The sequence below is a fragment of the Gadus chalcogrammus genome, chromosome 12, assembly GCF_026213295.1.
Source record: "Gadus chalcogrammus isolate NIFS_2021 chromosome 12, NIFS_Gcha_1.0, whole genome shotgun sequence".
Classification (NCBI taxonomy): domain Eukaryota; kingdom Metazoa; phylum Chordata; class Actinopteri; order Gadiformes; family Gadidae; genus Gadus; species Gadus chalcogrammus.
Window position 1 is genome coordinate 29850400 of NC_079423.1, and position 27020 is coordinate 29877419.

At 44.3% G+C, this 27020-nt stretch overlaps 2 protein-coding genes across 4 annotated transcripts in view; both read left to right on the top strand.

Moving 5' to 3' along the window:
- LOC130392945 (MAU2 chromatid cohesion factor homolog) overlaps positions 1 to 3445 on the top strand; it is a 32949-nt gene extending 29504 nt beyond the window's left edge. The window contains exons 2-7 of the mRNA XM_056603481.1: positions 238 to 289; positions 546 to 623; positions 786 to 897; positions 1320 to 1410; positions 1938 to 2065; positions 2211 to 3445. Of these exons, the coding sequence (XP_056459456.1) occupies positions 811 to 897; positions 1320 to 1410; positions 1938 to 2065; positions 2211 to 2285 (381 nt within the window). The 5' untranslated portion in view covers positions 238 to 289; positions 546 to 623; positions 786 to 810 and the 3' untranslated portion in view covers positions 2286 to 3445. The remainder of the gene's footprint in view (positions 1 to 237; positions 290 to 545; positions 624 to 785; positions 898 to 1319; positions 1411 to 1937; positions 2066 to 2210) is intronic.
- Positions 3446 to 4102: 657 nt separating this feature from the next.
- On the top strand, positions 4103 to 26636 carry gatad2ab (GATA zinc finger domain containing 2Ab). 3 transcript variants are annotated; one of them, XM_056603468.1, is made up of 10 exons: positions 4103 to 4314; positions 14456 to 14782; positions 19274 to 19397; positions 19992 to 20120; positions 20554 to 20691; positions 20872 to 21072; positions 21556 to 21805; positions 22992 to 23479; positions 23879 to 24122; positions 24686 to 26636. In XM_056603468.1, exons 2-10 carry the CDS (start codon positions 14469 to 14471, stop codon positions 24817 to 24819), a joined length of 2022 nt encoding a protein of 673 aa, XP_056459443.1. In that variant the 5' UTR covers positions 4103 to 4314; positions 14456 to 14468; the 3' UTR covers positions 24820 to 26636. The 3 variants fall into 3 exon arrangements, with proteins under 3 accessions (XP_056459443.1, XP_056459442.1, XP_056459444.1); XM_056603467.1 differs by having other exon boundaries at positions 4105 to 4314; positions 19989 to 20120; XM_056603469.1 differs by having other exon boundaries at positions 4107 to 4314; positions 19989 to 20120; positions 20554 to 20673.
- The last annotated feature ends 384 nt before the right edge of the window (positions 26637 to 27020 follow it).

Below are 27020 nucleotides of genomic sequence, written 5' to 3' on the forward strand. Positions count from 1 at the left end.
GGTATATTTAATCTTTTTTTCATTATTAAGCTTTTTATATAGGATCATACATCATCACATGACTTTCCATTCCTCCCCTTTTTGTAAGCAACATTTATTTAGTTAAATAAATAGTGGTATACTTTAGGCTAAAGCACCAATTCATTAATTGGCACTGATTTTTTGTCATTGATTTAACAGTTACTGAGAATAAAAGGTTTGACATCTCCTGAGATTAAAACATTCTGTCGTTCTTACAGCTGTACAGTCTCCTTGAGAGAATCAATCCGGACCTCAACTTCCCTGTCAGGTAAAAAGAAACGTTGCATTTGACCAAAATGAGCTCTTGTTTAACTCTACCTCAGTTTTCACAGTTTAAACACAGTAAATAAGCAATACAACAAACAAATTTGTGTCATTTACCTATCGATTCCTTGAGACTTTTTACAAGCAGTTAAATTGGAGAAGCTTCTCAAGTTACGATCATCCAGAGGTAAATTAGGGGATGTATAAACCAAACATGTGATCGCCATTACCTTGAGACCGTCGTTGTCTTGTTCCTTCAGCTCCCACTGCCTCCGAGCCGCGGCCTTCTACATCAGGGGACTCCTGTCCTTCTTCCAGGGACGCTACAACGAAGCCAAGTAGGAAAACCCCTCGCAGCATTGCTACACGACTCACAGAACAACTCACAGAACAACTCATCAGTCACTCTTACATTGAAACCCTCCCCACCTCCATCGGTACAAACGGAAGCTAGAAGCTGTCTTCTCATATCCATCCTTCGATGTTCTCTCTTGTGGCAGACGTTTCCTGAGAGAGACCCTGAAGATGTCTAACGCAGAGGACCTGAACAGGCTGACGGCGTGCTCTCTCGTTCTGCTCGGTCATATCTTCTACGTCCTGCAAAACCACAGAGTAAGACTGAAACACCTCACCGCCCCCGATATGACTCTACTTCAACCTTTATCGGAGGTTGACTACTGCCTGTCAATACTTGGAATACCCCATATTTTTTCTATTTCTTCTCGGTTTGCATGATGTTTTGATTCAATATTTACTAAATTGGTACAAGAACGTTACAGATAGAAGCAGCAAAACCTGGTGGCTTGTCCAATACTAACATCCTAATCAGTAGTTCTAGATTTGTGATAAGTTCACCTCTGGTTGAAAGTTGCTCTCCAAGAAAGTTCAAGAGATTTCTCCCAGGTAGTGCATTTGTATTAATAACCTTGGTGGATTCTAGATTTGGTTATGGGGGAACATACAATATACATCTCACCGGTTCCTGTTCATCTGATTATATCCTGTTCTAATGAGACGTGTCCTCTGGTCCCCAGGAGAGCAACAACATGGTGGTACCAGCCATGCAGTTGGCCAGTAAGATCCCAGACATGTCTGTCCAGTTGTGGTCTTCTGCGCTGCTCAAAGGTACATTAACGGCACAACATTCTGCTGGTGTGCATGTTTAGCTGTAAATCAGTGATGTTGGACGTAATCATAATGCAGATTTTGCCGTATTGTACTTTTTTTATGGAAAGAGTGAAAGCTACAATTGTCTAAATCTAGTGGAATGTCCTTGTTCATCTTTTGGGGATAATATTTTTTTCTAATGAAAAGAAGGCTGTATGCAATGGTTATCATCCTATAGCATGCTTCTTTAATTGTACTTGGTTGCGAATACCATTTGCATTGCAAGCATAAGGGGATTTGTTTAGTTTACAGGTGAATCTTTGGCCGTTAAAACGACATTGGTCGTATTCATTAAGGCTCCACCTGCTAATCCTGGATAAATGTACACTATGTTTTCGTAACTCTGTACGATGTGCATAGATTGTTGAAGATTTATTTTTGAATGGCTCAATAACTAGTGATAAACTCCATAAGCATCATGCAAAGCCACCTCGGGCATAGTTTACAGCTCTTTCTGTACGATGAGTTTAAATGTTTGCTTTCAGATTTGAACAAGGCCTTGGGAAACCCCATGGACGCCCATGAGGCAGCTCAGATGCACCAAACCTTCTCTCAGCAGCTGCTGCAAGACCACATCGCTGCCTGTAGCCTCCCTGAGCATAATCTCATCAGTGTACGTGAACCGCTTTGCTTGATGACCTTTTTTTTTGCAAACGTATAAGTCACCACACTTTCCACTCACTTGTATGTCTACACATGTGCAGTATGTAGTCGCTAAGGTACTATAATCCCAATGTGTTTCTCCTCCTGCATTACAGTGGACAGATGGACCTCCTCCCGTACAGATCCAGGCCCAGAACGGCCCAACCACCAGCCTGGCAGGCCTGCTATGAGGAACCGTGCTGCCTTCTTTCCTGTGACACTAGCCTCACAAATCCCATTGAATGCTACCAACCGGCTGCCAGAACTCTCTTCTGCCGAGCACTGCATGGATTTAGTAGGTGTACGCATACAGTGCGAGCCTTCACTGAAGTAGCTACAACTGATAATAGTCTTGCTATTATTTAATTAAGTCCTCCATCACTGTTCCATCTGCCCTCTTTGGGGTGCTTCCTGGTTGATGGTGAATGGCCGACATTTCATCTTGGCGTCGAGCAAGGTGCTAACTTGACGAAACAATGTGTTCTTTACCTCGGATAGCGAGAATCCTTTGCTTTAAGCCAGGTTTTGCCTTCTATGAAAACGTATAGGGTTCATGTAGAGGCAGGTAAAGCTAATTTATTTATTTGTTATTTTTATAACATGCTATTTTTGTGTTATGCTTGGAATTCACTGGTTTGTGTTGATGCAAAGGAGAGAAACCCTTGGTACAAAGTATCTTGCACAGTATTAATGTCGAAATTGATACTATATTTACTTATGTATGTATGTATATATATATATACATTTTTACAAATATTTTGAATTTGATGGAAATATGGTCTATATTTAGGATGTGGAGGGAGTTCCTTGTGTGCCATTCTTTATAGGATTTCAAATAATCTCAAGCAAATGTAGGTAGTTGCTAGGAAAATACACTCATAACATAATATGCTTCCATAATATATTAATTCCATTTCATGTAATCTTTTTCTTTTTCAAATCATAGTTATCCTCAGATATTCAGAAGTAAACTTTATTTTGTGGTGTATATTTATATACATGTGTATGTATGCATATATGTATGTGTGTAATGTGTATGTATATGTGTATATGTATATATATATATATGTATATATATGTATATGTATATATATATATATATATATGTATATACACACACACACACACACACACATGTGTATATATGTAGTTAGTTACTTGGTTTATTTTACAGTTTGTATAGACTTGACACAACTTTTATTGTAAAGTGACGTTTTTTTTAAGTAAATTGGATAAACGTTTATAAGTATAAACTCGGTGCTTGTTATGTACAGTTCTGTACGAACATATTTTAACCTTGTCTATAGGCCATATTCTATATAAAGCCTATCTTTTTATTGTTTTAAATATTTTTTCAATAAAAGTTTTTTGAAATGTTTTTCGGCTTACTACATTTTTGAGGAAAATCTTTCTTGGTTATCTTGTTCACGTTTTAACCATGTCGGATTGAGACAAATTCTAATTATATTATACATGGGTTAGCAGTTATTAGTATATTTGTTATTCCAATATGCTCGATAGACATTACTAGATTTAAACAATGTAATATCACCATAAAGAAACTTAAGGCAAGAATAAGTAATAATAAATGCAGCTGAGATTTATTTTATCTCAACTGCATTGCAGAATATTAATACTTGACATGCTATTTTAGCAGTTTATTATTGGTTTCTATATTTTGAAAGATAAAATATTGGGTTTACATTTTAAAAAGTTCCCTTGTAACATATGGGACATATTCCATATTTGGCTACTCTTATCCCAACAACAACAATCACACAACTAAAGAATACCAGTTTGTGGTTGTGGGATGAATTACAGTTGAGCAGTTTTAACAAAAATAAACCAATGCTTTTAGTTCATTTTGGCCTTTTTGAATAGTCGTCCTTTCCGTGCATAGTTGTTTGGAATTGTGCAAATCATGCAACAAAGCGAGTTTTTAAGTTGAATACGGGGAAGCTCCAAGTTTCTATAGAACTTGAACGCATCGTTTACGTTCCCGAGCTTGGACGTCCGAAACTTCTCAGTTCCGATTTTCTTTGAACGCAGCATGACGCCGCATGTGAGTTAGTGGCTCATTATCTGGCAGTCGGAGTGGCAGCGGACACAAGAGAGGGGATCCCCGGGATTTTTTCATCGAATTACGGGTATTGATAGCTAAATTATAACCCAAACAACCGGAAAACTAGGGCCAACGCCGTCAACCCCCTCTAAAACCACGTAAGTAATCATACCCAATTAACATAAAAAATAATAGTTTGCCTAATTTAAATTCAATTAAGGCGAAGTTTTTTTTTTCTTGTCGACGTTAGCTCGGTCAGCTAACATGAGATAGCTTAGCACCGCTGGTCCTTTTGCTAACCGCTAACGTTCAAGGTTTTGATTCGTGTATCGCTCTATGTGCTCGTTTAACGCACACACAGTGTTTCACACGCACACACACACGCACGCGCGCACACACACGCCCATCGAGCACACAATGCACAGAACGAACCGTCTCAAAAGTCAAAAACCCAAGAATTGCGATCACGGTCACTTTTGTAACAATCCTAACGCGACTTGCCTCGTTAATAATCATCTTTATTATTTATAAATATATAAACTGAACGAAACGAGAGTATAACTTTTTTTTTTGTTGGTGCACATTTAAGTTTGTTTTCGTGCGGTTGTGAGCGGCTGGCTAGCCGAGCAGCACCACAGCACCCAGGGAGTTAGCCTCCGCCGTACACAAGCTAACCTAGCCGCTAGCTCGTTAATACTACACTCCCCTGAATAGATCTCATTGTTATGCATCGCTATTGGGTCGTTTTTTAAAAAAAAACAATAAAAAACATCCATATTTCTCAGTGATTTAAATGTCACTCCACACCATCACATTTGTATTGCAATGTGTGAGCAGTCTGCATTAATCGCCCCTTGGCTAGCGTTAAATAGCTTTTAGCTCTTAAGACTCGACATTTGGGGGGTTCGCTGAAAGCCAAGCATACGATCGCTTCCTTTTCATACAAGTAGGAAGGTGTGATTCAAGGGTCAATGTATATCGCCGTATTCCTAATGAGGTGGTAGTAGTATTTAGATCGAGTTTCTTGCATTGCATGTGTAATGCAGATTATCATATTGTTGTAATGTCCTACACGGGCGAAGCTTTATTTGTCATAACTTTGTCAGTCTCCACCACGACAGCCTTTTACGGCGGTGTAACAGTTAACGTAATGGTGAACGTCGTCGCCCGCATTGGTGCGTATCGGTGACAGATGAACTGGCAACCGCCCAACCTTAGGCATCATCGCACTGAATGTCACCGAATGGTCAAATTATAAATGACATGAAGGTGGTGTTGGTTTTCATCGTTTATATAATGATGCACAAGCATCGTCCACGGACAACTAGCCGGATCCACTTTTAGCGTCGTTTGTTTACTACTTCCTGGTCCATCCTCGTTCCTGTCTTTCGTTTATGTAAATTTTCTGTTTTTAAGGGAAAGTAATACTTGCGATTGCGAAGATTGTGCTGTAGATTTGGTTCGACTATTACTGGTTTCACTACTGCTTGTACTCCTTTTCCCTGGGCTATTTCTGCTCAATAGCAGTGATCTTCACAAAGGGATAGAAACCTTTGTTGTTCAATTCATTCTCACAATTTTTGAAGGGACACCTAAATTCAATATATTTTTGTTTTTCAATGCTCGGGTTTTATGTTTGCAACGACTCCTTTGTCATTAACATTCCTTCCTCTGTCAGGCTAAAAGCTCTCAAGTTAGAGTACATTTAGGTACAGACATTGTTGTTGCTAATGCTGTGCCTCTTGCAGACAACCTGAAATGGCTTTTAGAGTGCAATTGATACAGGTTATATCATGTTTCAATGCTTACCTAGTTTTTAAGATAAGATGGTTATATCTGAAGTTTAACCTGTCAATATTGTATTTACTCTCTGTCTCTATGGCGCCTGAAACGTAATGTTGTAGTTATGGGTTGGATTTGAGAGGTATGAAGAAAGGGTGCAATTTGAATTGGTCAATCATGTGCAGCTTTTTAGATGGTGGTCGTATGATCCGGTTCAACACAATTTATGTGCTTTTGAAGGATGAAAAGGATGGACATTTCTCAGCAGTAACTGTGGAAAACTTGCATTGATTTGGGTCAATTTTCTTCTTTTGGAAAAGGCTGAAATGGCAATATCTAGCACCGTACAATGTTGTGACAGCATCAGGCACGCATCGGCAAACACTCAAAACTCCTTCAGCCTGATGGCAGATCATAGCATTCAATGTCCCAAATGAGTCGTCCTAATCTACACAGACCCTCCCTTCCCCCTAATGTATGTAAACTTTTCTTGAACCTCAGACCATTGTCTGTTTCATTTACTAATGAGGACAATTCAAACTCTGAAGCCTGCATTACTGGTGTGGTTTTCAGGATGTAGATAGTACCGGTATTTGTCTTTCAATGTTTGTTAGGCTGCAATACATTTGCGTTTTGCTGCATTGAGTTCCTAGAAGAATCCTTTAATATTTGACTGCCTCAACCATCGTCTTGTTTACCCTGTCGTAGGCTACTTCATTGGGACTCCTGTATGTGCTCCCAATTCAGTAGGAGCTGCAGCCCACTGTTTCGAATGCAAAACATCTATTTGCATTTTGTGTAGATTTTTTTTATTGATGGTCCTTATGAGAATGGAGTTGACCGTTTTTAAGAAGTGCCTTAATGCTAAGGTATAATCCGTTCACAATAATACCGTGTATCACACTGAATAATTTCTAACATGAGCTCCAACATTTATCTAAACAAACTTAAAAATGTGTGTCTTTAAAGGGCAACGCCGACTCTGGTATCGTGTCTATGTTTTTACCTTTCCAACCAAAGTAGTTGTTTTAGTAGTTACTCTCGTGGGCTGATTAATTGTAAGGCACAGAAGGGGGAAATCTGCTGACCAAGCAACTGCATGGCTGTGTGACTGGTTGTAATGAGTTTTTGACATCAATAGAAGTCTATGGACATCAAGATAAGCAATATATCTGCTGTACAAGGCAGGAGAAAAACCTTGTTTTGGAAGTTTAATTGGGAATGCTGGTAATAATAAAATAAAATTACGCTGACCATGCCGTCCTCCTTAATCTATACATTGTATAGAAAGGCTAATAAGGTTTTGTTCTTCAAATGTAACCAAGTGGGCAATCAGTGTTGTATAGCTACATGGTACTTTGTAGAGTTGCTAACCTGGTTGCAGAGTACCGGTATTTTGTTTTTGAACCATGTTACTGCTTGTCTGTGTTGAAAATAATCTTAATGTATTGTAGTTTACATTATGTGTTTATTTCAGTTTGAGCTGGGATAATGTGATGTATTTGAACCGATATCTAGCGGCTAGTCAAATCTAAATACTAATTACACTTTGTTGATTATTATATTTGAGAGGTAGCTGTTATTAAAGTTGGGTGCAATGTAACCCCATCCTCCATTTGTGTGTTAGCTGGCTTAGGCTGACATGGCAACTACTTGTGGCAAGCAGTAACAACTTGAACATCAAGGGATGTAACTATCCAAGAGGGATTGCAATGGTTTCAGCTGTAGTCAACCAAATAAATTCTTGGTTGACTGAACTAAATGGCCAATCGATGGGTGACGGTCAATGAAAAAAGAAAATGGATAGATTTGCACGTTATCTCTAGATTAACTTAATCTGCAACAATGCACTACTCAACCATGTATCCTAACTATTGCGCAAGAGTTGTTTTGCGAAAGTCATGGGTTTCAGATCGACTGATGGTCGGACTCGCTTATGGCAGGGCTTTAATGTACAGCGGGTCACGCCGGACGAGCCACGGAGCGTTGCGTACTAGGTTTTGATTTGTCTTTAATATAATGGGTCCCAGTGAATGGCGATGCGTGCTAAGGTGACAAGGCTGATACTTTCATACCTTAAGCCCATCGGGTGTTAAGCAAATGCTGTCACACCCAACAACTTATTTGAAATGCTGTAGAAGAGTGTATCTTCAGTAAGTAATAAGTCATCCTTTAGTTGGCCGAGGTCAAAGTTAGTTTATTATAACGGAAACTACACAACTTTGAAATTGTTTTTTTTATTTGATATTCTAACAATACAGATTGCTCAAAAATAAAAATGTCTGCATATGTCTCTCCGATCCCAAAAATAAGGTATTAAGAAGCGCTTTTAACACCAATGATTGTCCAACCAATGAGAATTTGGTCGAACAAGTGCATATCGTGCATGTCGACCAACCATCCAGAACTTGACAGCCCTAGTTTCAGCACATCTGTTTAACACATGCCCTAATGTATGCCTAGTGGTAATGCAAATGATTGGTTCTAGTTAAACCAGTGGAAACTGGTTCATCATGCCATGACCTTGTTAAAATTGCCGTGCCTAATCCATCTTGAACTTCATGAAAGTAAAACTCAAAGTATACTCGAGTATTCACATTGTGCTGTACCAATGGTTTATATTGTACCGCAAGTGAATCCATACATAATGCGTGATCGTAATCATTATAGCAAAGCCCAAGCCGTGCCTCTGCAGAGCTCCCCAGATTATTCAGGCGTCTGAAGCCACTCCACAACGAGTACTTCTGCAGAACGGTTCTTTGTTGGCTGGTGTGTTACTGTGCTCCTTTGTGCCCTCCATTTCTCGCTCCTCACTGGTCATTTCCTGCTACCATACATTTCCAAGAATTGAAATCTGATATCAGCCTGCGCGTGTCGTCCTCGCCCACAAGTCGATGTGTGGTTCAGCGCTCTGACAACAATTTCTGTGACGCGTTTGGAAGCAGTGTGGCCCCAAATTAGCGATAATCCTGGTCCATTGTAGCCACAAATGTTTAACTTTCCTTTTTATTATGCCAAGTTAACATTCGTATTTAAGCCTATCAAATGACTTGAAGTGAGATAAGAGATGAAGACTAGGGATCGCTTGCTTAACACGACTACACCACATCTAGGACGTTTATATCTGGCTATTGCATTTGATGCATAGTAGTTTGGATAATCTCAGGCTTATCCAGTTCACACATGAATACGGTCCAGCGTCTCCAGAATACGATTGTATGGTGATTGCACTCTGCAAGATATGCTATTGGTTTCACAAATTCATTGCTGTGCTGATGTATTATCTGCCTTGTCAAGGCGGCTGCTATAGAAGCAAAATGAAAACCCAGTCGTCTATGTATTACTGGTAAGAGGACCTCTGGACACTAGTGTCAGGCAGGGAAATCTGTTGGCCTCTGATGCTTTAAAAAAAAAAAAAAAAAGAAAGTCTCTGTGCGTGTGTATGCATTCCAGTGTGTTCATGTGCACGAGGCACACTCACTTCCTGCGCATGTTGCTTTCACACTGACACCGTTCCACTCAGTCATCCAGGTCGTCTGGCAGAGTCAGGGTTAAAAGCTTCCATTTTGTTAGGTAACACCCTAATGGTCTGATCTGTCATTGGCGTTAAAATGGCAGGGGCTTAACCCTTGGCATTCAGGACACCACCAGTAGGGGCACACTCCCTTCGCCGGCCTAGACGACGGCAGTAGAACGCAAAAGCAAGTGGTGGGGGAGGAGGAGCGAGACGGAGAGAAAGAGGAAGGAACAGAATATTATGATGGCTAATGAGAAGGTAGGAGGAGTAGAGGGAAGGAGGAAAGGAGTCTAACGAAGAGAAGACAAGGAAGAGTGTTTTCCAGCCGGTACTGTGTAATGACCCCCACTCGCCCCCTCCCCCCAGCCAACCATGGCATCTCAGCTGATTCCCCTCCCCCACCCGTGGCTTGGTAAACATGGATAATGATATTTAGTTCTCTTCCCTTTCCCTCAATGTATTGCAGCCCTGGATCCATATACTTTTGTGTCACAGCATTTGAATTTGAATAAACACGCAGGGAATTGAACCTTATTTCAAGGAAAGCATTATAACAAAACCATTTAAATATTGACATTTTTATTCTTGACGCTCACACCGTTTTTATTTTATTGGGCTATAATGTCTTGCTCTTTATTGGTCAGTGTAATTGTTGTTTCTTCGTCCGACGAGGCCAAAGGATGGTGTTGAAAAGCCAGAGTATGTTTTCAGATGGCTGTTAATGTGTTGGCTGGCTGAATCCAGTCCCAGTGGGGAGATCATTACAATGCAGCAGATGAGAGGCTAACACGCTACCTGAAGAGAGGAGGCATTGCCACTGATCTGCCCGTCACTATACAGAATACGATTTGAGTCAAATTCAGGTCGAGGGAATCCCGGCTGCTTTCAGGCAAGTCAATGTTGTCATACATGGGGGCCGCTTTCCATTTCAGTGAATGGAAAGCAATGTTTTTATTTAAGCAGTGTAATTATGTGAACCTGTGCTGCCACAGAATACAAGTGTTTTGATTTGCAGGTTTTCTTTTAGGCTGTGTCAGGGCAGAAAGAAATGAGTCTGTTCTGAACGTGATCATATAAATAGGACAGGGCCTTTTTCTAAAGGTACATTTGGAGTAGATTGTTGCACACATTTGACTAGACAAAGAATACTCTGTTCTTATAGTGAACATGGTGTCTGCCCTCAGGCCTTAACACTTGAAAGGAATATAAGGAGGTTTTGTTTCCACATATTAGACTTTTGACGGAACGATCGCAGATCAGTAATGCCACCCTTCTTCTGCTATTTTATCCGTGCCATATTAAAAGCTGTTTATGTAAAACTCGAGACCGATGTGCTCTGTGGCCGTTTCTCTTTAGTGCATACGGAGTGCAAGCCCTTGGACAACCAATGGACCCTCTTTGTGACTGACTCTGAGCTGATCTATTGAGTTTTAAGTGTTCTTTGAAACATGTACTTCAACTGTTTCATCACTTCGGGGTTATCTGATTATCCCAGAAGTGTGGGCGCAATTGGTCCTAATGAATCTCGAAGCATGTGTCAAAGATGTTTCAGTTTCAGACTTGTCATGTTAATTTGTTTAATTCATTTTCTCCATGGCACTTTTTCTGTCAACCCGACACTTGTCAACTCCCCCGGCTCTTTGGGAAATGGAGCTGCCTTCTCACTAGGAATGCTTCTGCGTTGGACTGTGTAACCTAGCATGAATAAGCGAAGCACAACATGACTGCTGCAAGGCTTATCCTAAAGAAGAGTTGAGTATCAAGGCTGTATGAGCAAGTTGTATCCTTTTGATGTAAACCAGTGTAACTCTTCCTTAATTCATCGTTCAAAGACAGACCCATCTACAACAGCGTCTTGCAGCCTCCTCTACCAGCCCTTGCAATGCCCCTGGTGGAGCTGCTGTCTTGCCTGGCTAGACTATTCTCATTAGGTCTTTCACAGGCTTGATGGACAGACCTGAAGTAGATTGCCACTTGCACTGATTGATTAGGGAACCGTTCTTGGTTGACTGACTGCCTGCCCATGTTGTGGGAGTTGTTCGTTATTGTCCGTCTGAAACGCAGTCTTTCTTTGAAGCGTATTGCTTTTTTCATGGAATAAACCCCCCAGGACTATGTCGTATGAGACTGGGCCATCTTTTGCATATTTGAGCTGGGTCATTTCAGCTTGTCCTCTCTGTCTAACTTTTGTAACCAACATGAAAGGCTGTGTGCACAATATATTAAAGCTTAATTTATTTTCTCTTTCATGTCTCATGATCCTATGTATATGTAATGGCAGCAAAAAGGACAAGATTAAGGTTTATCAGATCTCTCTCTCATAATGGTAAGCATGGTGGGTTGATGCTCATATCATTCATCACAGTACATGTCTTTGGTCATTTGTGCGAAGACCTTGCCGCTGATCACAAAATGAGCTCATAGTTGTGGTACTTCAGAGGGCTTTGGCTGAAGATGATGTAATGATTTAGGCCAGTCTCAAGTCCCATTCATCCAGGAGCATATGCACAGGAGAAACACACATTCACGCACACACAGCCATTTTATTTGATGTCTTCCTTTCTGTTGCTTGGCAGTGGGGCATACACCAGTTTGCCTTCCATCTCTTCTGGGATGTTATCTCGCCCAGGGACTGCAAAATACTCGCTGGCAATGGCATACAGAGTGACGGCTACAATAAGCCAAGAGCCCATTAAGGAGACTATTATTGATGGCATCAACAGAGAATTAATGGTGAAAGCAGCACAAGTCAAGTGACATGAAGAGCAAGACTTCCCTGACACTTCACTTCACTGTCAGTCAATGTGTTTCTCGGCAGCTCCCCCACAGTCACACCCAGTAAACTAATTTCTAGGAGCGCTGTGGGTAGTTGACTGCAGCACAACTGTGGAAGCTGTCACCTCATGCAGATAGATGGCCTTTTGTGTCTGGGGATGGGACGACGAGGCACGTCTGTCCTTGTTGTGTACAGCGTCTGGCTGTCTCTGAGGCCCCACACTCACTCGGCGCTCCGGCGATCAGCAAGCTTGCATGGGTGCACGCCTGGGAAGATTATGGGTGTTTTTGCGCTGGCGGTTATGAATATATAGGGTTGTCAATATGTTGTGACTTTCGTATTGAAAGGATGTTTCTTGTAATACATTTGATGTTTTGGCCTCTCTGTCTCCATCTCCATTCCCTCTGCCAATGTGTCTCTCCAGGGGTTAAACCAGCTCCATCCTTTTCTCCACCACAGACCAGTTTAAACCGGTTTCGGGGGAAGTGCTTTGTGTAGACCATGGACTCTTTGGAATATCACTTGGAGCTGTGATGATGTCACTGCAGACCAAAAAGCTCTGGAGTCAGCACAGCTGTGGGCTTTTCAGCTATATATGAAATATGCTTTTGCATGCACCAATTCCATAAGAAGGTTGTGTACATATAATGCAATACTTTTACTGCATATATTGTCTTATACCGTTTTTCAGGGAGTTTAGGTGGCCCAACTAGTCTATACATCCGTTTCTGAAAGTGGACTGCTGTTGATGTATGGCTGTGATATAGGGTTGTGTGATATGACGATTGTTACTATTTTATTTTTTGTCATTCTGACCCTGCTTAACGTTCACTACACGTGAGGGACAAATACAGAAGCAACATGGAGGAGCAGAACCGGGGTCATTTTGGGGTAGGGGTCAGGGGTTGATTTGATGATCATCTTGAAGGGAGGTATGGGCTACTCAGTGTGATTGAATGTTGACGTGTGGGGCTCCGTATGATCAGCGGTTTATTCTGATCTTGTCCGAGTAAGGGTTAATCCACAAATCCAATGCTTTGATTTTTTTTGTGGCGGTTGCAGGCCTGTAATAAGCCTCTTTGATTGGAAGGCCTATCGGTCTGTCTACTTGTCAAACTGCACGCATGGCTGGGAAGAACTATTGCTAAAGCGAGCGAGCTAGCTTTGTGTTTTCGGGGAGTATTTTTGGAGGGAGGGCCAGGAGGGTTTCTTTTTCAGTTGGATATATTCAAAATGTATTTTAGTCTGGCTGGTTTCTTCAAGTTGCCTTCTCAAGCTTTAATGTCAATACTGGGATTTAAGGCAGAATTTGGCAGTGACATTAATATTAAGATAATAATCATTGAGTGTTTGGAATAGTGAGTCACCTCCTTCAGACTGTTTGTATTTCTATGTATGTAGTCACACAATTCCCAGCAGTTGTTGGTCATATTTATGTAGAATTTCAGACTTTCAAATGTTTTATTTTTCAATAATAAATCATATTGTTATCTGGATAACCTGCCGATGGCTCTGTGGTGGGGCTTTGCATGAATTCTCAAGTTGGCTGGAAAGTCAAATTTACAACATCCATCTCTGGTAGCATGCTAACCGTGGCGCTGTAATGTGGAGGTGACCTGAGCGTTGTTGCTGCGAGACATTCTAGCTTGGTTGTATATAGTACCTGACATTGCACTGCAAACTTGGCCTCTTGTTTTGACCACACAGCAAAAGTAGCGTGTTATTTTGGTCGATTCGTTTCTAAGCAGCCCCATCACAGCAGTGAGACGCTAAAACGGACCACTAGATAGCAATCAACTTGAGGAGATCTCGCGCCATAAAATGCACACGCATGATGCGCTATCTTACATCTTGCCAAATCATCCAACCCCCCAAAAAAATCAAAGTTAGGCAGATTTAGGGTAGTACCACAGAGCTTGTGTCGGTATCTAGTCCAGAGTCAGGGTTGTCGCCACTGTCTCGGCGATACTGCCTAAAATGCAGTATTGGTGGAAAAATCAGATACTGGTAACAACTCTAATGGTTGGGGTACCTGGACTACTTTCAGTTAAACGTGGTGTTCTCAGAGGGAGGGAGCAGCCGCGGTGGTGAGCTGTCTGAATGTAGTCCCGGTTCCCTAACCCCTGAATGCCGTGTCCTCCCAGGGAGGGAGCAGCCGGGGTTGGTGGGCTGTCTGAATGTAGTCCACTCCCGGTACCCTAACCCTAACACGTTGTCCTCGCAGGGAGGGAGCAGCCATGTCGGAGGAGGCCGCGCGTCTGACGCGTAGCCAGAAGCGGGCGCTGGAGCGAGACCCACCGGGCCCCGCCGGCTCCCCGGAGGACGGGGAGAGCAAGCGGCTGAAGCTGGAGACGGGGGACCCGGCCGCCGCCGCCATCGGCGTCGGCCTCTCGGACGTAGAGGACCCCGATGAGGACGCTGCCTCGGAGGGGACGCCTGACCCGATCCCCAAGGTGCCCGCCAGCCTCCTGAAGACGGGGGAGGTGAAGGCCACCATCAAGGTGGAGGTCCAGACCGGAGACGAGCCGGTGGACATGAGCACAGCGAAAAGGTAAATCTGAGTTTGATGGCAGTGCAACGTTTGATTAATTTATGTTTTGTATGCTGTGAAGCTTTTGTTTTAAGGCTGGAAATGTTTGTTGCTTGTCTTTGGCACATTTACTCTGTTGTTTCATGAAAGCCATCCAACACGAGTAAAATTGTGAGAAACTGAAAAACAAACCTTTCAAAACGTCTGATTTACGTGGAACTTGAGGTCTGGTTGGTTTGTACTTTTGCTTTCTTTAGCAAGAAATTACTTCCTCAGAATGAATTAATTATCTCTGAATCAGTAGAACACAAAGGAAGCCAATGTATTGCATTGTGATTGTTAACAATTTGGAGGGTAGCAGTCAAAAAGTTTTGATGTTAAATGTCCCGTTGAATTATGATCGCAAACAATGAAGTCTTTTTTGGAGTCCTGATTACAAATGTTGTTGCTTGTATCAGCCCGTGAACACTCTGTCTGGACCTAAACTATGGTTTGCGTTCTGGGTTGGTCAGAGTTTGGGATGGATGGAGGTGAAGGCAGGAGGTTCTGGGTGCCAGGCCTAGAAATGGACTGCTGAGCGGTTCTCTCCCAGTGCCGTGAGCATGGACGCAAATTAAGTAAAGGTGGTTTTCACCTCGTCACGTATATGCGTCACTCAAGAAGTCAATGTCTACTTCCTGGTGGACACCTCGTCGTGAAGAACTTTAAGGTTCCTCGGATCTGGTGTCCATTTTATCCCTAAGCAGCACCTGAACTCTGCTCTTCACACAAAATGAAGGCTATGTGTCACAAACTGGTTCTAACCGGCTGTTGCTATGGTTTCCACATGGGAAGGAGCAGTTGGAGAAAGGAGGGGCCTGCATTGATGGTGGGTGTGTCACATGACCAGACAGAAATGCCTGATGTCATGTGATGTTTTAGTAGGGTGATTAATACACATGGAGGATTGCAGTAAAAGGCACCAAAGGAGGTGATTGAAATGAGTGTCAGTTGGTTTGATATTCGATTGATCACAAGTTCACCTGGTTTAATCCTCCGCATGCATTTTAAATATTTACCCAAAGTCTTTCATGAACCTTTTTAATGAAGCTGAAACTACCAGATTAGTCAGTCTTAAAGATGAAAGTGTATTTAAGAAAATATCTTGGATGTATTGCTTGTCTTCCAATGACCTGTGGTGATCTCAAACCACACTTGGGGAAAGAAAGGCATTTGGAAAATGTAGGCATTTGTACCTAAAAAAAAAAAAAAAAAAACAGGAGTCCATTTAGTATTGCTACAATTTGTAGTATGTGTTTCGTATCAAACGATGAACTAATTGAAGCTTATAGGACTGAAATGATGCGAGGATCATTTAATCAACAGCGTGCAGACTCCATGTGGTAGCAATCAGACTAATGGTTATTGAGGTTCTTTTTAACTTTCTGAGGCAACTCTGTCTATTGGTCTGTCAAAGGTTATCGCAGAATCCTTGTGTTTTGTTTTAAATGTTGCAAAACGTCTTGGCCTGTTTTGAAATATGTCTCGTGAGGAGCGAAGTGTATGGAATGTATAAAGACTGAATTTCAAAGATGAAACGTGCATGAATAATTTGGTGTCTTGAGTGAACGAGGCGAGGTGGCGGTATAAAGTAATGAGTGAGGGTGTGCACAATAGGTTGGCTCCTAGCCATCCATACCCCTCCCCCACACTGTCGCGCGCTCCGGGATCTTCAGCGGACCTCGGCTCCGCTAAGCTCCCTGGCTGTGGTGTCAGCAGCCGGGGGAGAGGGGAGGAGCCGAGGCCCAGGATGAGGCTCTGACTAGGCCTCGCCTGAGAACAAGGGCAGGTCTGAGGCCCTGTCTGGATGGTGGTCTGACTCGGGCCTCCAGCCTGACCTGGAACCCTCTCACTCACAAAGACGTGGACAATCTCAGCAGAATCAACATAAATGATGTTGATGGCTGCAGTCCGTTTATTCCACTGGGCTTGGAAATGACATGAAAGTAATCTGCTTCAAATTGCTACCACACCTTTCACAGCCGTAACATTTACCACCAATTTCGGCCTGTTTTCTGGCCACAACCTCATCTTGTTCCAATGACCATTCATTTCTCCAGTCCACCATCCTTAAGCCTTTACAAGTACCTTGCTGGTTAAATTGGAAGAGCTATTCTTCGATCAGGGTGCTGTCCGAGTGTGTTAACACTTGACGCAAATAACCCAAGTGAAATCTTCACACAGCAGTTCTTGGATCAACGCCCTAAAGCAATTTCGGCGATCACAACTGTGGAACCTGATCAACATTTCTTTGTTTGATTTATAAACCCGATGACGTCAGTCTCAAAGACTCAAACTACCCCTCAAGGATATGTGGGACCGCATTCTTGGCATTACTTGAGTCGATGTGAAACATGTCGACCGGTTTAATTTCCATACAATTATTTTATATTTAGGATTTCACACTGTACGAACACAAAATGTCCTCTGAAGTCTGTTGGTAAAGTGAACGAGCCACTGTATTCTGTCATTACCACAGATGAATATATTCATCATATTGACTGACATTACCACAGAGGACAACAGGAGCTAATGGTGTTGCCCCACAGCTGTCTATAGCCTACCATAAAATGTATTTCATCACAATAACGTCCTATTAAGGAGTTTATGAAACCAAACAAGTCTACTGTCACTGCTGAGGCCGAGAGGACATGTCTTGTCTGATGGCACACCGCAAGACGCATCAGCAAGATGGTAGATGTCAGTCTTTTAAATCGTCAACGTCCGATAACCATATCAACACATGATGTTGAATGATCGGACTGATGAACGGAACCCATGTGGGTGACTGATGCAGATCCGTGTATCAATAGAGGAAACTACGCTAGGTATCGGCCGAGAAAGCAAAAAGGTGTTTATAAGGTGGAGTGGAGAGTATTCAGTGCCATTTCAAATCATACAATACTGCTAATCCAGGATCGAAAATGTCTACGTGGGCAACATGGAGACTTTCGTTTACCTGTGATTCTCAAGATTGTTCCTCGCTCTCCATATTCCCTAGAAGGAAGGAGCCACTGTTCTTGGGCTGGCTGTACAGGATGTCTGTGATGAAGCATGATGTTGTGGAACAATGTCAGGAAATATGAGGACAGTGTGGCAGTGCACGTAATGGGCATTTCTAATTTTTATGTTATGTCCGCTCTGCTCATAACACCATCCCCCTCCGGCGTTTGAGTAAACAGTTTGTAGATCCATAGGCGTCGGGTTCACTCTTCAAAGTCATGGCTGTGTGGATGGCACTAGTAAAGACGACCCTTCAAAGTTGTTGTTCATGTACCAGAAGGAGAACGTGAACTGAAGTACCTTGTCTTTGCTGTTGGGGTCTCTTGGGGGACGGGGAAGTTGTCTGGCAACCAGGGCTTGGGGATTGCCACTTCGTTCCTCGTGATTTCCTGTTGAAAATGAAAGTGTTTGTCGTTTGTTGTATAGTAATATTATACTATCATAACTCCTCCTGACAAGCTTATGGTTGCCTTAAATAACTGATACTACCATATCTGTGTGCCAAGGTCAAGGTGAGGCAATGGCTGTGTACACACACTTGGGTTGCAGTGTGAAGACGCTAGATTAGACGACTAAACCCATGGACCACCAGAAAGTCAAGATAGCTGGGGAAAAGTTGTTTTTATTTTGAACCTGTCTCCCTGCACTGTCCGTTCAAAAGAGCGATGAGGAATAAGATATGGTCCGTGCTTTTGTACATGGATTCAGGCGACACAATCCAATATACTTAACTGAATTGCCAATTTCTCATATTGCAATCCAATATACCCTGGGTAAAATGAGGCAGGAAAACATCTACTGATGGCCCGGATTGGTTGGAATCATGCGTCAACTTGATGACACCCCACTCATTGGTTCGGCTATATAGACCCTCCCTAAAGGAGTGCTGGAGTGCCTGCACATATAGTTTGACAGACTGTATAGAGCAAACTTTAACATTGATTGTAATTCAAATTCCTGTTATTTTTGTTCATTTCTCGGTTGGTTTTCATGGAACAATCCTTGGTTGTGTTAATTATTTTTCCTCATGTTTCCTGTTGGGGGAAGGGAAGGAACATGTTTTCTTTGTTTCACAAATCGACAATTAAACAGATTAACGTGGCTGATGTTTGTACATGCAGTCAATCAGAGATGACCCATGTACTTTATGACTCAATGTCCGCTATCTTGGGTCAAAAGGAGGGAGTGGCACGTATTTTTTCCGTGCTAATCGATATAGATAAGGGGGTACAGCCAGCTTGTCCCTTTGCTCCCTCCCCCTTCCGCCATTACAGGGCTATTGATTTCTCGGATCTAACCTCCTTGTGTTCCTGGTTAGCATTGCCCTACTGCAGCGCAGCTGAAACCATAACCCTTGAATGCCCTCTACTGGCATGAGTTCCAAACTGCGCCGATTCCAAGTTCACCCCAAAATGCAGGGCTGTGTTTCGAAGTGGCCTCACCTCACCTCTCCCTCGCTTTTCCCCGTAGTGAGGTCAAGAAGGAGAGGCAGCCCCCGTCCCCGGACGACGTCATCGTGCTGTCGGACAACGAGCCGGCCAGCCCCGTGATGAACGGCCACTGCTTCACCAAGACGGACACGGATAAACTCATGGTAACTCTTCAGTCTTTTAGGATGTCAATTGACAACCCTAACCCCAAACGGTTATTAGCGATTTAACGATGGATCTGCCACTGAGCCGTTTTCCGCAGATGTAGGCCCTAAACACGGGATCGGAAATCGATTGTGCACAAGACGCGCCATCATTAGGTTTCAGTCACCGACACGGTTCTGTTATCCAGCCTGACTCTCACAGGGCGCTATTCCCCCAGTGATTGTCGTTTTGATAATGTATGTTTGCACTAAATGTGGTAAACCTAGACTTGTCATTTTTCCCACATCCCTACTTAAGTTTAAACTACTGAAGTATCTCTAACCTGATATGGATCGTGGCTCGCAGTTAATTCCCTCTGCTTTATGTGAAACCAATTTATAGCAAAGGCTTTCCTTTTTTGATACAAGTATATATTATCTATATATGTTTAGATTAAAACGCTGTAATTTAAAAGGTTTCCATAACCATGCTTGAATCTGTCGCAGAGATTTGTTAGGATTTGAGTGTGTTGAGCAGCAGCGTTGGAGGCCTACCCAGTCCAACAGCATCGGGTCGGCCTCTGAAGTGTGTTTTGTCCTCTTCGTGTCCAGAAGAGCAGCCCCGAGGAGAGGGAGCGCATCATCAAGCAGCTCAAGGAAGAGCTGCGACTCCAGGAGGCCAAGCTGGTCCTGCTGAAGAAGCTGCGACAGAGCCAGATCCAGAAGGAGAGCACTGTACAGAAGGTACACACACACGCACGCACACACACGACCAGACGCTGAGCCACGGAGACGACATCATGCATAGACAAAGATGCCTGATGATCATTGGTTAAACTGATCGACCTGATGCGATCCAAAGTATAAATCTTCAAATAAAAACAGCAACTGTGTGTCCTGTGTGTACAATCCCAGTCAGCGCCGTGATTGTTTTAGCATTTGCGGGCAAATAACTGCAGGGAACAATTTGGTCAGTGTAAAGGGACCTTTTTATGTGATCAGACATGCATGTTAACACAACGGCAATGTCATGGTAGGCTACGGAAGTCGTATGCATATATCCTTCGTTAGGTTGATAGCGTCATTATCGTGAGCGGCCTATACGAACCAGTTCAATCTCAGAACAACACCGCTGAGCTGGTCCCACGCCACACGGTCACGGTCTGTGTGCTTACAGGTGACAGGCCGTAGCTCAGGTACCGTGATCCCTCCTCCACTGGTGCGGGGCGGGACGCAGCACGTCCCCTCCAAACCCAACTCCCAGATCGTCATGCCACCGCTGCTGAGAGGAGCACAGGTAGGCGTCCGGACCTCGGTAAACATCCACAAACCAGACACCAAACCGTAATCCACTTGAAGCATCTTGAGCAGATGATTGATTCTGTTGTTCAGCCGTTGACGATGTCGTTGACCGCCCGTTCCGTTCCTCCACTGACGTTCTCGTTTCTGTCCACCCCCTCTCTCTCCACCCCCCCCCCCCCCGTCGGCCCCTCAGCCCATCGCCGTGACCCCGCAGCAGATCGCCAGCCTCCGGCAGCAGCAGCAGCAGCACAGCGGCTCGGGCCCCCCGCCGCTGCTCCTGGCCCCCCGGGCGTCGGTGCCCAACGTGCAGGTGCAGGGCCAGAGGATCATCCAGCAGGGGCTCCTCCGGGTGGCCAGCGTGGCCAACAACAACGTCATGGTCAACATTCCCCAGGTAGGACGGCCTCCGTGAGCCTCCGTGAGCCGCCGTAGCACCGCTCGTACCGTAGTTGGGCAATGAAGTCATGTTTACACTGATGTGGGTGAGGGATGTTTCGGGGAGACGAGCCGCTTAGCTCTGCTGACTTGTACCTAATGTTCATTTTGTGTATGCCTGCTTATATTGCATCTCATAAATTGTATTATATAGTCACTTACTTTATCATATTTACTGCTGCTGCTTTTTTTTTTTTAATGCAAGCTCTGTTGTAACGCCCTCATTTTTTAAATGTTTTATTTATTGAACCGCTAAAAAATACTACAAACAAAATAAAGAGCAATAAAATGCAAGGAATGAAATAAAACAGAAAAATGGGATCCTCAGGACACTAAGCAACAAATACGTGACTGAAATAATCCATAACTCCCCTCGGTGATGAATGAAGAGCCTGTCTGCCTGTCTGTCAAAGGCTAACCTCATGCCGCCTCTTGTCCCCAGGCCTCTCCAACCCATATGAAGGGCTCCAACGTCAACTCCAACTCCAACCCCGGCGAGTCTCCAGCCGCCCGGCAGGCCGCTGCCAAGCTGGCGCTGCGCAAACAGCTGGAGAAGACCCTGCTGGAGATCCCTCCGCCCAAACCGCCGGCCCCCGAGTTCAACTTCCTACCGTCGGCCGCCAACAACGAGTTCATCTACCTGTTGGGTCTGGAAGAGGTGGTGCAGAAACTGCTAGAGATGCACGGCAGGGGTAAGCTGCTCCACTTTGCAAAGTATTCTTTATTTATTTATAGTTTCTTTATTTGTAGAGTTGTTCCGAAGAAAACGATAAAAGTATCTAAAAGGTAGATACCCGATACTACCTTTTAGGCAGTATCGGGAATCATCTCCGACCTAAATGCGTTCGAGCTACCAAGTCAGAAAAATATGGACGCTTGAACACAAGAATACAAATGCATTATAATCATAGATTATAAATAAATAAATGTAAATTATCTAGTTCCTCTCCCGTCAACAAACAATTTTTTGTCGACAAACTAGTTTTTGTCGACAGTAAGTGAACTGACGCATTGCTGTTATCGTAAGAGAAGCCTTCAATAAGAAAAGTGCTACAAGTACCTACAAAGCGTCTTATGCCGCTTTTCCACTGCATGGTACCAGCTCGACACGACTCGACTCGACTCAGCTCGCCTTTTTTGCGTTTCCACCGCGATCTAGTACCTCAAGTGGCTGCTTTTTCTAGTACCGCCTCGCTCTAGGTTCCAAGCGGCTGAGCCGATGCTAAAAGGTGACGTCGGCAGACGGCCGGCCACTGATTGGCCAGAGAGTGTGACAAAGTCACGAGAGCGACATGGCAACCATGCTGGTAACGATAGAACAGCCATAGTAGCGCCGCAGCCAACATATTCCACTTCTTCAACATGCCAGCTAATAATACGAACACGAATACCATCGCATCGATGTTCTCCATTGTTGTTATGTGGGTTCTGTCCATGTGTGGGTTACGTAGGTGTTGTTTGCGTCGCGTACAAAAATACGTCACGGCCCTTTCGCGCAGACGACCCCGCCCACGTCCCGGAGGTACTATTTGCGGTGGAAAAGCACCCGCGCTGCTACCGTGTCGAGTCGTGTCGTGTCGAGTCGAGCTACATGTGCGGTGGAAAAGCGGCATTAGAGTACCATATTAAGCGCTATATAAATTTCATTTATTGTTGTTATTATTATTATTATTACAATGCTAAATGCTCGGTACCGGCCGATACTCAAGTTCAGGAATCTGTATCGTATCGGGGAAGGAAGAAATGTTATCGGAACACCTCTATTTATGTGGGTGCTCAGTTCCATCAGCGATCAGCGTTCCTTCCATGATAGAATGTGAAACCCTCGTCTGACCCCTCTCTCCTCCTGACCCTGACCCTGACCCTGACCCATAACAGGTAGCTTAGGCCCGGCCGCGGCGATGGCCAACTCTCTCCCCAAGGAGCCGCACACCTGTCTCCAGTGCAAGACGGACTTCACCTCCCGCTGGCGCCAGGAGAAGGCCGGCACCGTCCTCTGCGACCAGTGCATGTCGTCCAATCAGAAGAAGGCCCTGAAGGCGGAGCACACCAACCGGCTGAAGGCGGCCTTCGTCAAGGCGCTCCAGCAGGAGCAGGAGATAGAGCAGCGCATCCTGCAGCAGGCCGCCTCCTCCGCCGCCTCCTCCTCGTCCTCCTCGGTCTCCAAGACCACCTCTCCGTCGCTGTCAAAGAGCGAGCAGCAGATCCTGGTGTCCCAGCAGTTCAAGCAGGTCAGGGCTGCCATGCAGCAGCAGCACCAGCAGCATCAGCAGCATCAACAGCATCAACATCAGCAGCAGCATCATCAGCAGCAGCAGCAGCAGCACAGGGGGCAGTCCATGGCTCGCCACCACTCCGCCATCAAGGTAAGCCCGAGTCTAGCGACAACCCTACAAGGTTTAAGGGGAACCTGTTCTAGTTACCCTTTGTAAATGAATGAAAACCCATTGCAACAATGTTTTGTGTTTGTGTGTGTGTGCGTGTGTGTGTGTGTGTGTGTGTGTGTGTGTGTGTGTGTGTGTCGTGAAAGAAATTGGGTCGGTTGATTATCTGTAGTGTGTGATATCCGTCCCTAAAGTTTCCCTGTAGCTACGTGTTAACTTACAAACCTGTTATTCATGGTGATAAAACGACCAACTGCCGTTAAGTGCAAACAGTCGTCGTTGGTACAACTCTGACTGTTTTACAATGGGTAGGCTAGACACCCCTTTGCATACTGATACTGTAAGACTTTATTGGACCTTTTGTTCGTGCCGCCCTCCCAGACGGTCGGTCAGATGTCCCGTAGCATCCAGTCTCCAGTGAGCTCGCGGGGCGTGGCCCACTCCTACTCCTCCGCCCAGCTGCAGAACGCGGCGGCGGCGGCGGCGGCCGCCATGGGCAACCGGCCGGTCAAGCATCCCGCGGCGAGGCCGCTGCAGCAGGGGCCAAAGGGCGGAGCCACCGGCAGCGGGGGCAGCAACCAGGTCCACATGGCCGCCTGGAGGAAGCAGAGCGGCGGCAACACAGGTAGGCGCCCCGCCCCGTCCCCGTCGTCCCCATCCTCAGTCTCGTATACATTACGTTTACCTTTAGGGCATTTGGAAGATTTTGATCCAAAGCGTCTTAACATTAAGTACATTTAGTAGAAGAAAGAGAAACGACAATATATGGCTGTCGGTACAGTCAGGATGTTCATAGCAAGCACTAATAATTGTTGGGTTAACCCATTCCCCGTATACAGCAAAGATAGCTGGGATAAGATGCTACACAATTATAAGTACTGTCTTTAAGTGCCAGGACGTACAACATACAATGAATGCTCTCTCCATTTAGACACACCTCTGTGCTTTTGACAACTCCTTCACCGTTGTCTTAACTCTTCGGTATCGCCGTCTTTATCTTTGGGTGATTTGGCGAGCGGAACACAATGATGCACGTTTGTCGGGACTCTTTGAGGACAGATGTTTATTGTGCCACATCTCAAAATGTTGCTGTTCTGGCATGGTATAACTGGGGAGCAAATGTGTGTCCTGGAGAATGGAACAACGGGTGTTTGCGACGGGTTCACTGATGCACCCTGTCCCCGACAGGTGTCCCCATGACGTACGTGAACCCCAGCCTCGCCGCCCACAAGACCAGCTCCGCCGTGGAGCGCCAGCGGGAGTATCTGCTGGACATGATCCCATCCCGCTCCATCTCCCAGACAGCCAACACATGGAAATAATGCTGCACCATGAACCTCTACAATAACTATGACCCCATTGAAATAATTTCACCCTCCTAATTATCAACATAACTACGGACCATGCCGGGGGGGAGGACCTACGTTTTGACCCATATTTAGGAAGTACAGAAAAAAAAAAGTGAATAGAAAAAAATATATATTTCCCTCGCTCTTTCTGCTGCCGTCTGTCTGTCTCTACGTCCTATGGATTGTGAATATTCATGAGTGCCGGGGATGGGAAGTGTACGACCTCAGATGTGTCCGTCGTCTCTCCCTCTGTCGTCGGTTGAGCCTCAAGTTTGCAACGAGAGGGAGCCGTCGCATCCTCGCTGACCTCCATTCTAGCTGGGAGATAGCCGCCATCTTGCACCGTCAAAGATTAGCCTTAGCCCTGACCCCATTCCTCTCCAGGTGAAGTAGGACACTAGGAGCCTGCGGTTGCTGGACTCGACTCTGAAGTTCCATCTTGTTGGGATTTTTACCCATCTCCATTATTTGGACGGAAGTTCCATCTTGTTGGGATTTTTACCCATCTCCATTATTTGGACGGTTCCCAGGTGTTTCTGAAATCCTTTTTTCATAGCTATATGGGCTGTGTTAAGTAGCTGTCCACCGACCTCGCAAAACATTATTCACCGCCACTCGTGTTTGAAAAAATGCCCATAATCAATACTTTTATTCCAACATGTCTGGCAGGGAACAAAGCTTCTGGAGTAAGATGGCTGCTCTTAAATCCATTCTGACTACATAGTTGTGGAAATAAAACCTTGTGAAATACCGGGGGAATCTGGAGTAATGGCCAGAAGTGAGCATTACTCGGCTATAGTCCATTAACTGTGGTTCTATGGTGGGGAGGGTAGCTTGTGGACCATCCAGGAAATAATAACTGCTTTAGCTTTGCAAAAACGAATACTAAAGACTTAAAAAAAGAAAAGACAAAACAAAAAAAATAACGTTTATCTCCACACAGATTGCCTCTCCACTTTGTGTGCGTGTGTGTATAGCAGAGCGTTTGGGCAGTGTGTCGGGATAATTTTGTATGGCTGAATATGAAACGTGTCCTGTAAGTCCTATACTGTGTTTGAGATGTCGTGCTCCCTGACGCGTGGAACTGGCCTCGTCGAGGGCTCCTGGTTAAGGTTACTGTTGAGGTGGTTTTACATCTGCTGGGTTCTGTGTTTTAGCCGACTTTTAATGACTTGTTTCTAAGATGAAGACCATTAAAACAGATAAATGTCTCGCTGTCTAATATTTAAACAAAATCAAAATGCAGACTGAAAGTTTCGGGGACTTCTTGGATATTGTAGAAAGGAAATAAGAGAAGAAAAAAAACGTCCAAAGAACTACTGGAGTCCAAATGGAGAATCTTCTCCCAGGGGGTTGGGTGTTCCTGAACCCTCTTTGGATGTAAAAATATACGTTCCTGCTAAGCCATGGGGCTGTGAACGATGTCATGGTTCATGACGTGGTTTTGCTTTTAGTTGTAGTTTGTGGCGGATTCTTTTTCCTCTTTAGACAACTTTTCCCGGTTTATTTATAGGGTCCCGTTAGCAGAGCTTTGCGTTTAGGCATCGGTTGGAATGGGTCTCCCATTTTAAAACGCGCGCATCTTCTGTCCTGCACACCCTGTCATTGGTTTAGAAGAAGCTGGTCCCATTTCAGAATGTAACCATTTAAAAACAAAACACACCATGGTTTTCTTTTTTTGTCTGCTTTGAGGTGTCGTCCATGATTTGTCTGATATAATTGGTTCTTTACAATTGTGATGTGCGATGCAATGTGTTTTCTAAGGATTCAGTGGCTCAGGATAAGCTAGTGTTGGGGGGGGGGGGGGGGGAATCCAATATGCCCATAACAAAAAGCGGCGATGCGCTCAGCCTCCGGACACAGTCTACGAGGCTATAACCTTTTCACTTTGCGGTGGCTGCCTTTGTAAGGTACATACGATTGGACGATTAAAAAATGGCTATGTTTGGGGTCTCGGGTTGTAATGGATACTTAAATTATTAGTTTTAAATTGTTTGTTTTCTCTGTCTCTTTTGTTTTTTGCGGGCGGTGTGCACAATGGTCGAGAAATTAAAGCAGCCGTCACATGAGGTCCACCCCGATCGGTGCATTCATGTAAAGACTGCTGACGCGCGAGTTAGGCAACCTTCTTTCACAGGTTTAATTTATAGGTAAACCTTGTATACCCTTAACCA

Excerpts from the sequence above, each read along its gene's own strand:
- gatad2ab (XM_056603467.1), top strand. The coding sequence starts at position 14,469 with ATGTCGGAGGAGGCCGCGCGTCTGACGCGTAGCCAGAAGCGGGCGCTG. Across the intron at positions 20,121-20,553 it reads AGGAGAGCACTGTACAGAAG|GTGACAGGCCGTAGCTCAGG; the intron begins GTACACACACAC and ends GTGTGCTTACAG. Across the intron at positions 21,806-22,991 it reads GCTAGAGATGCACGGCAGGG|GTAGCTTAGGCCCGGCCGCG; the intron begins GTAAGCTGCTCC and ends GACCCATAACAG.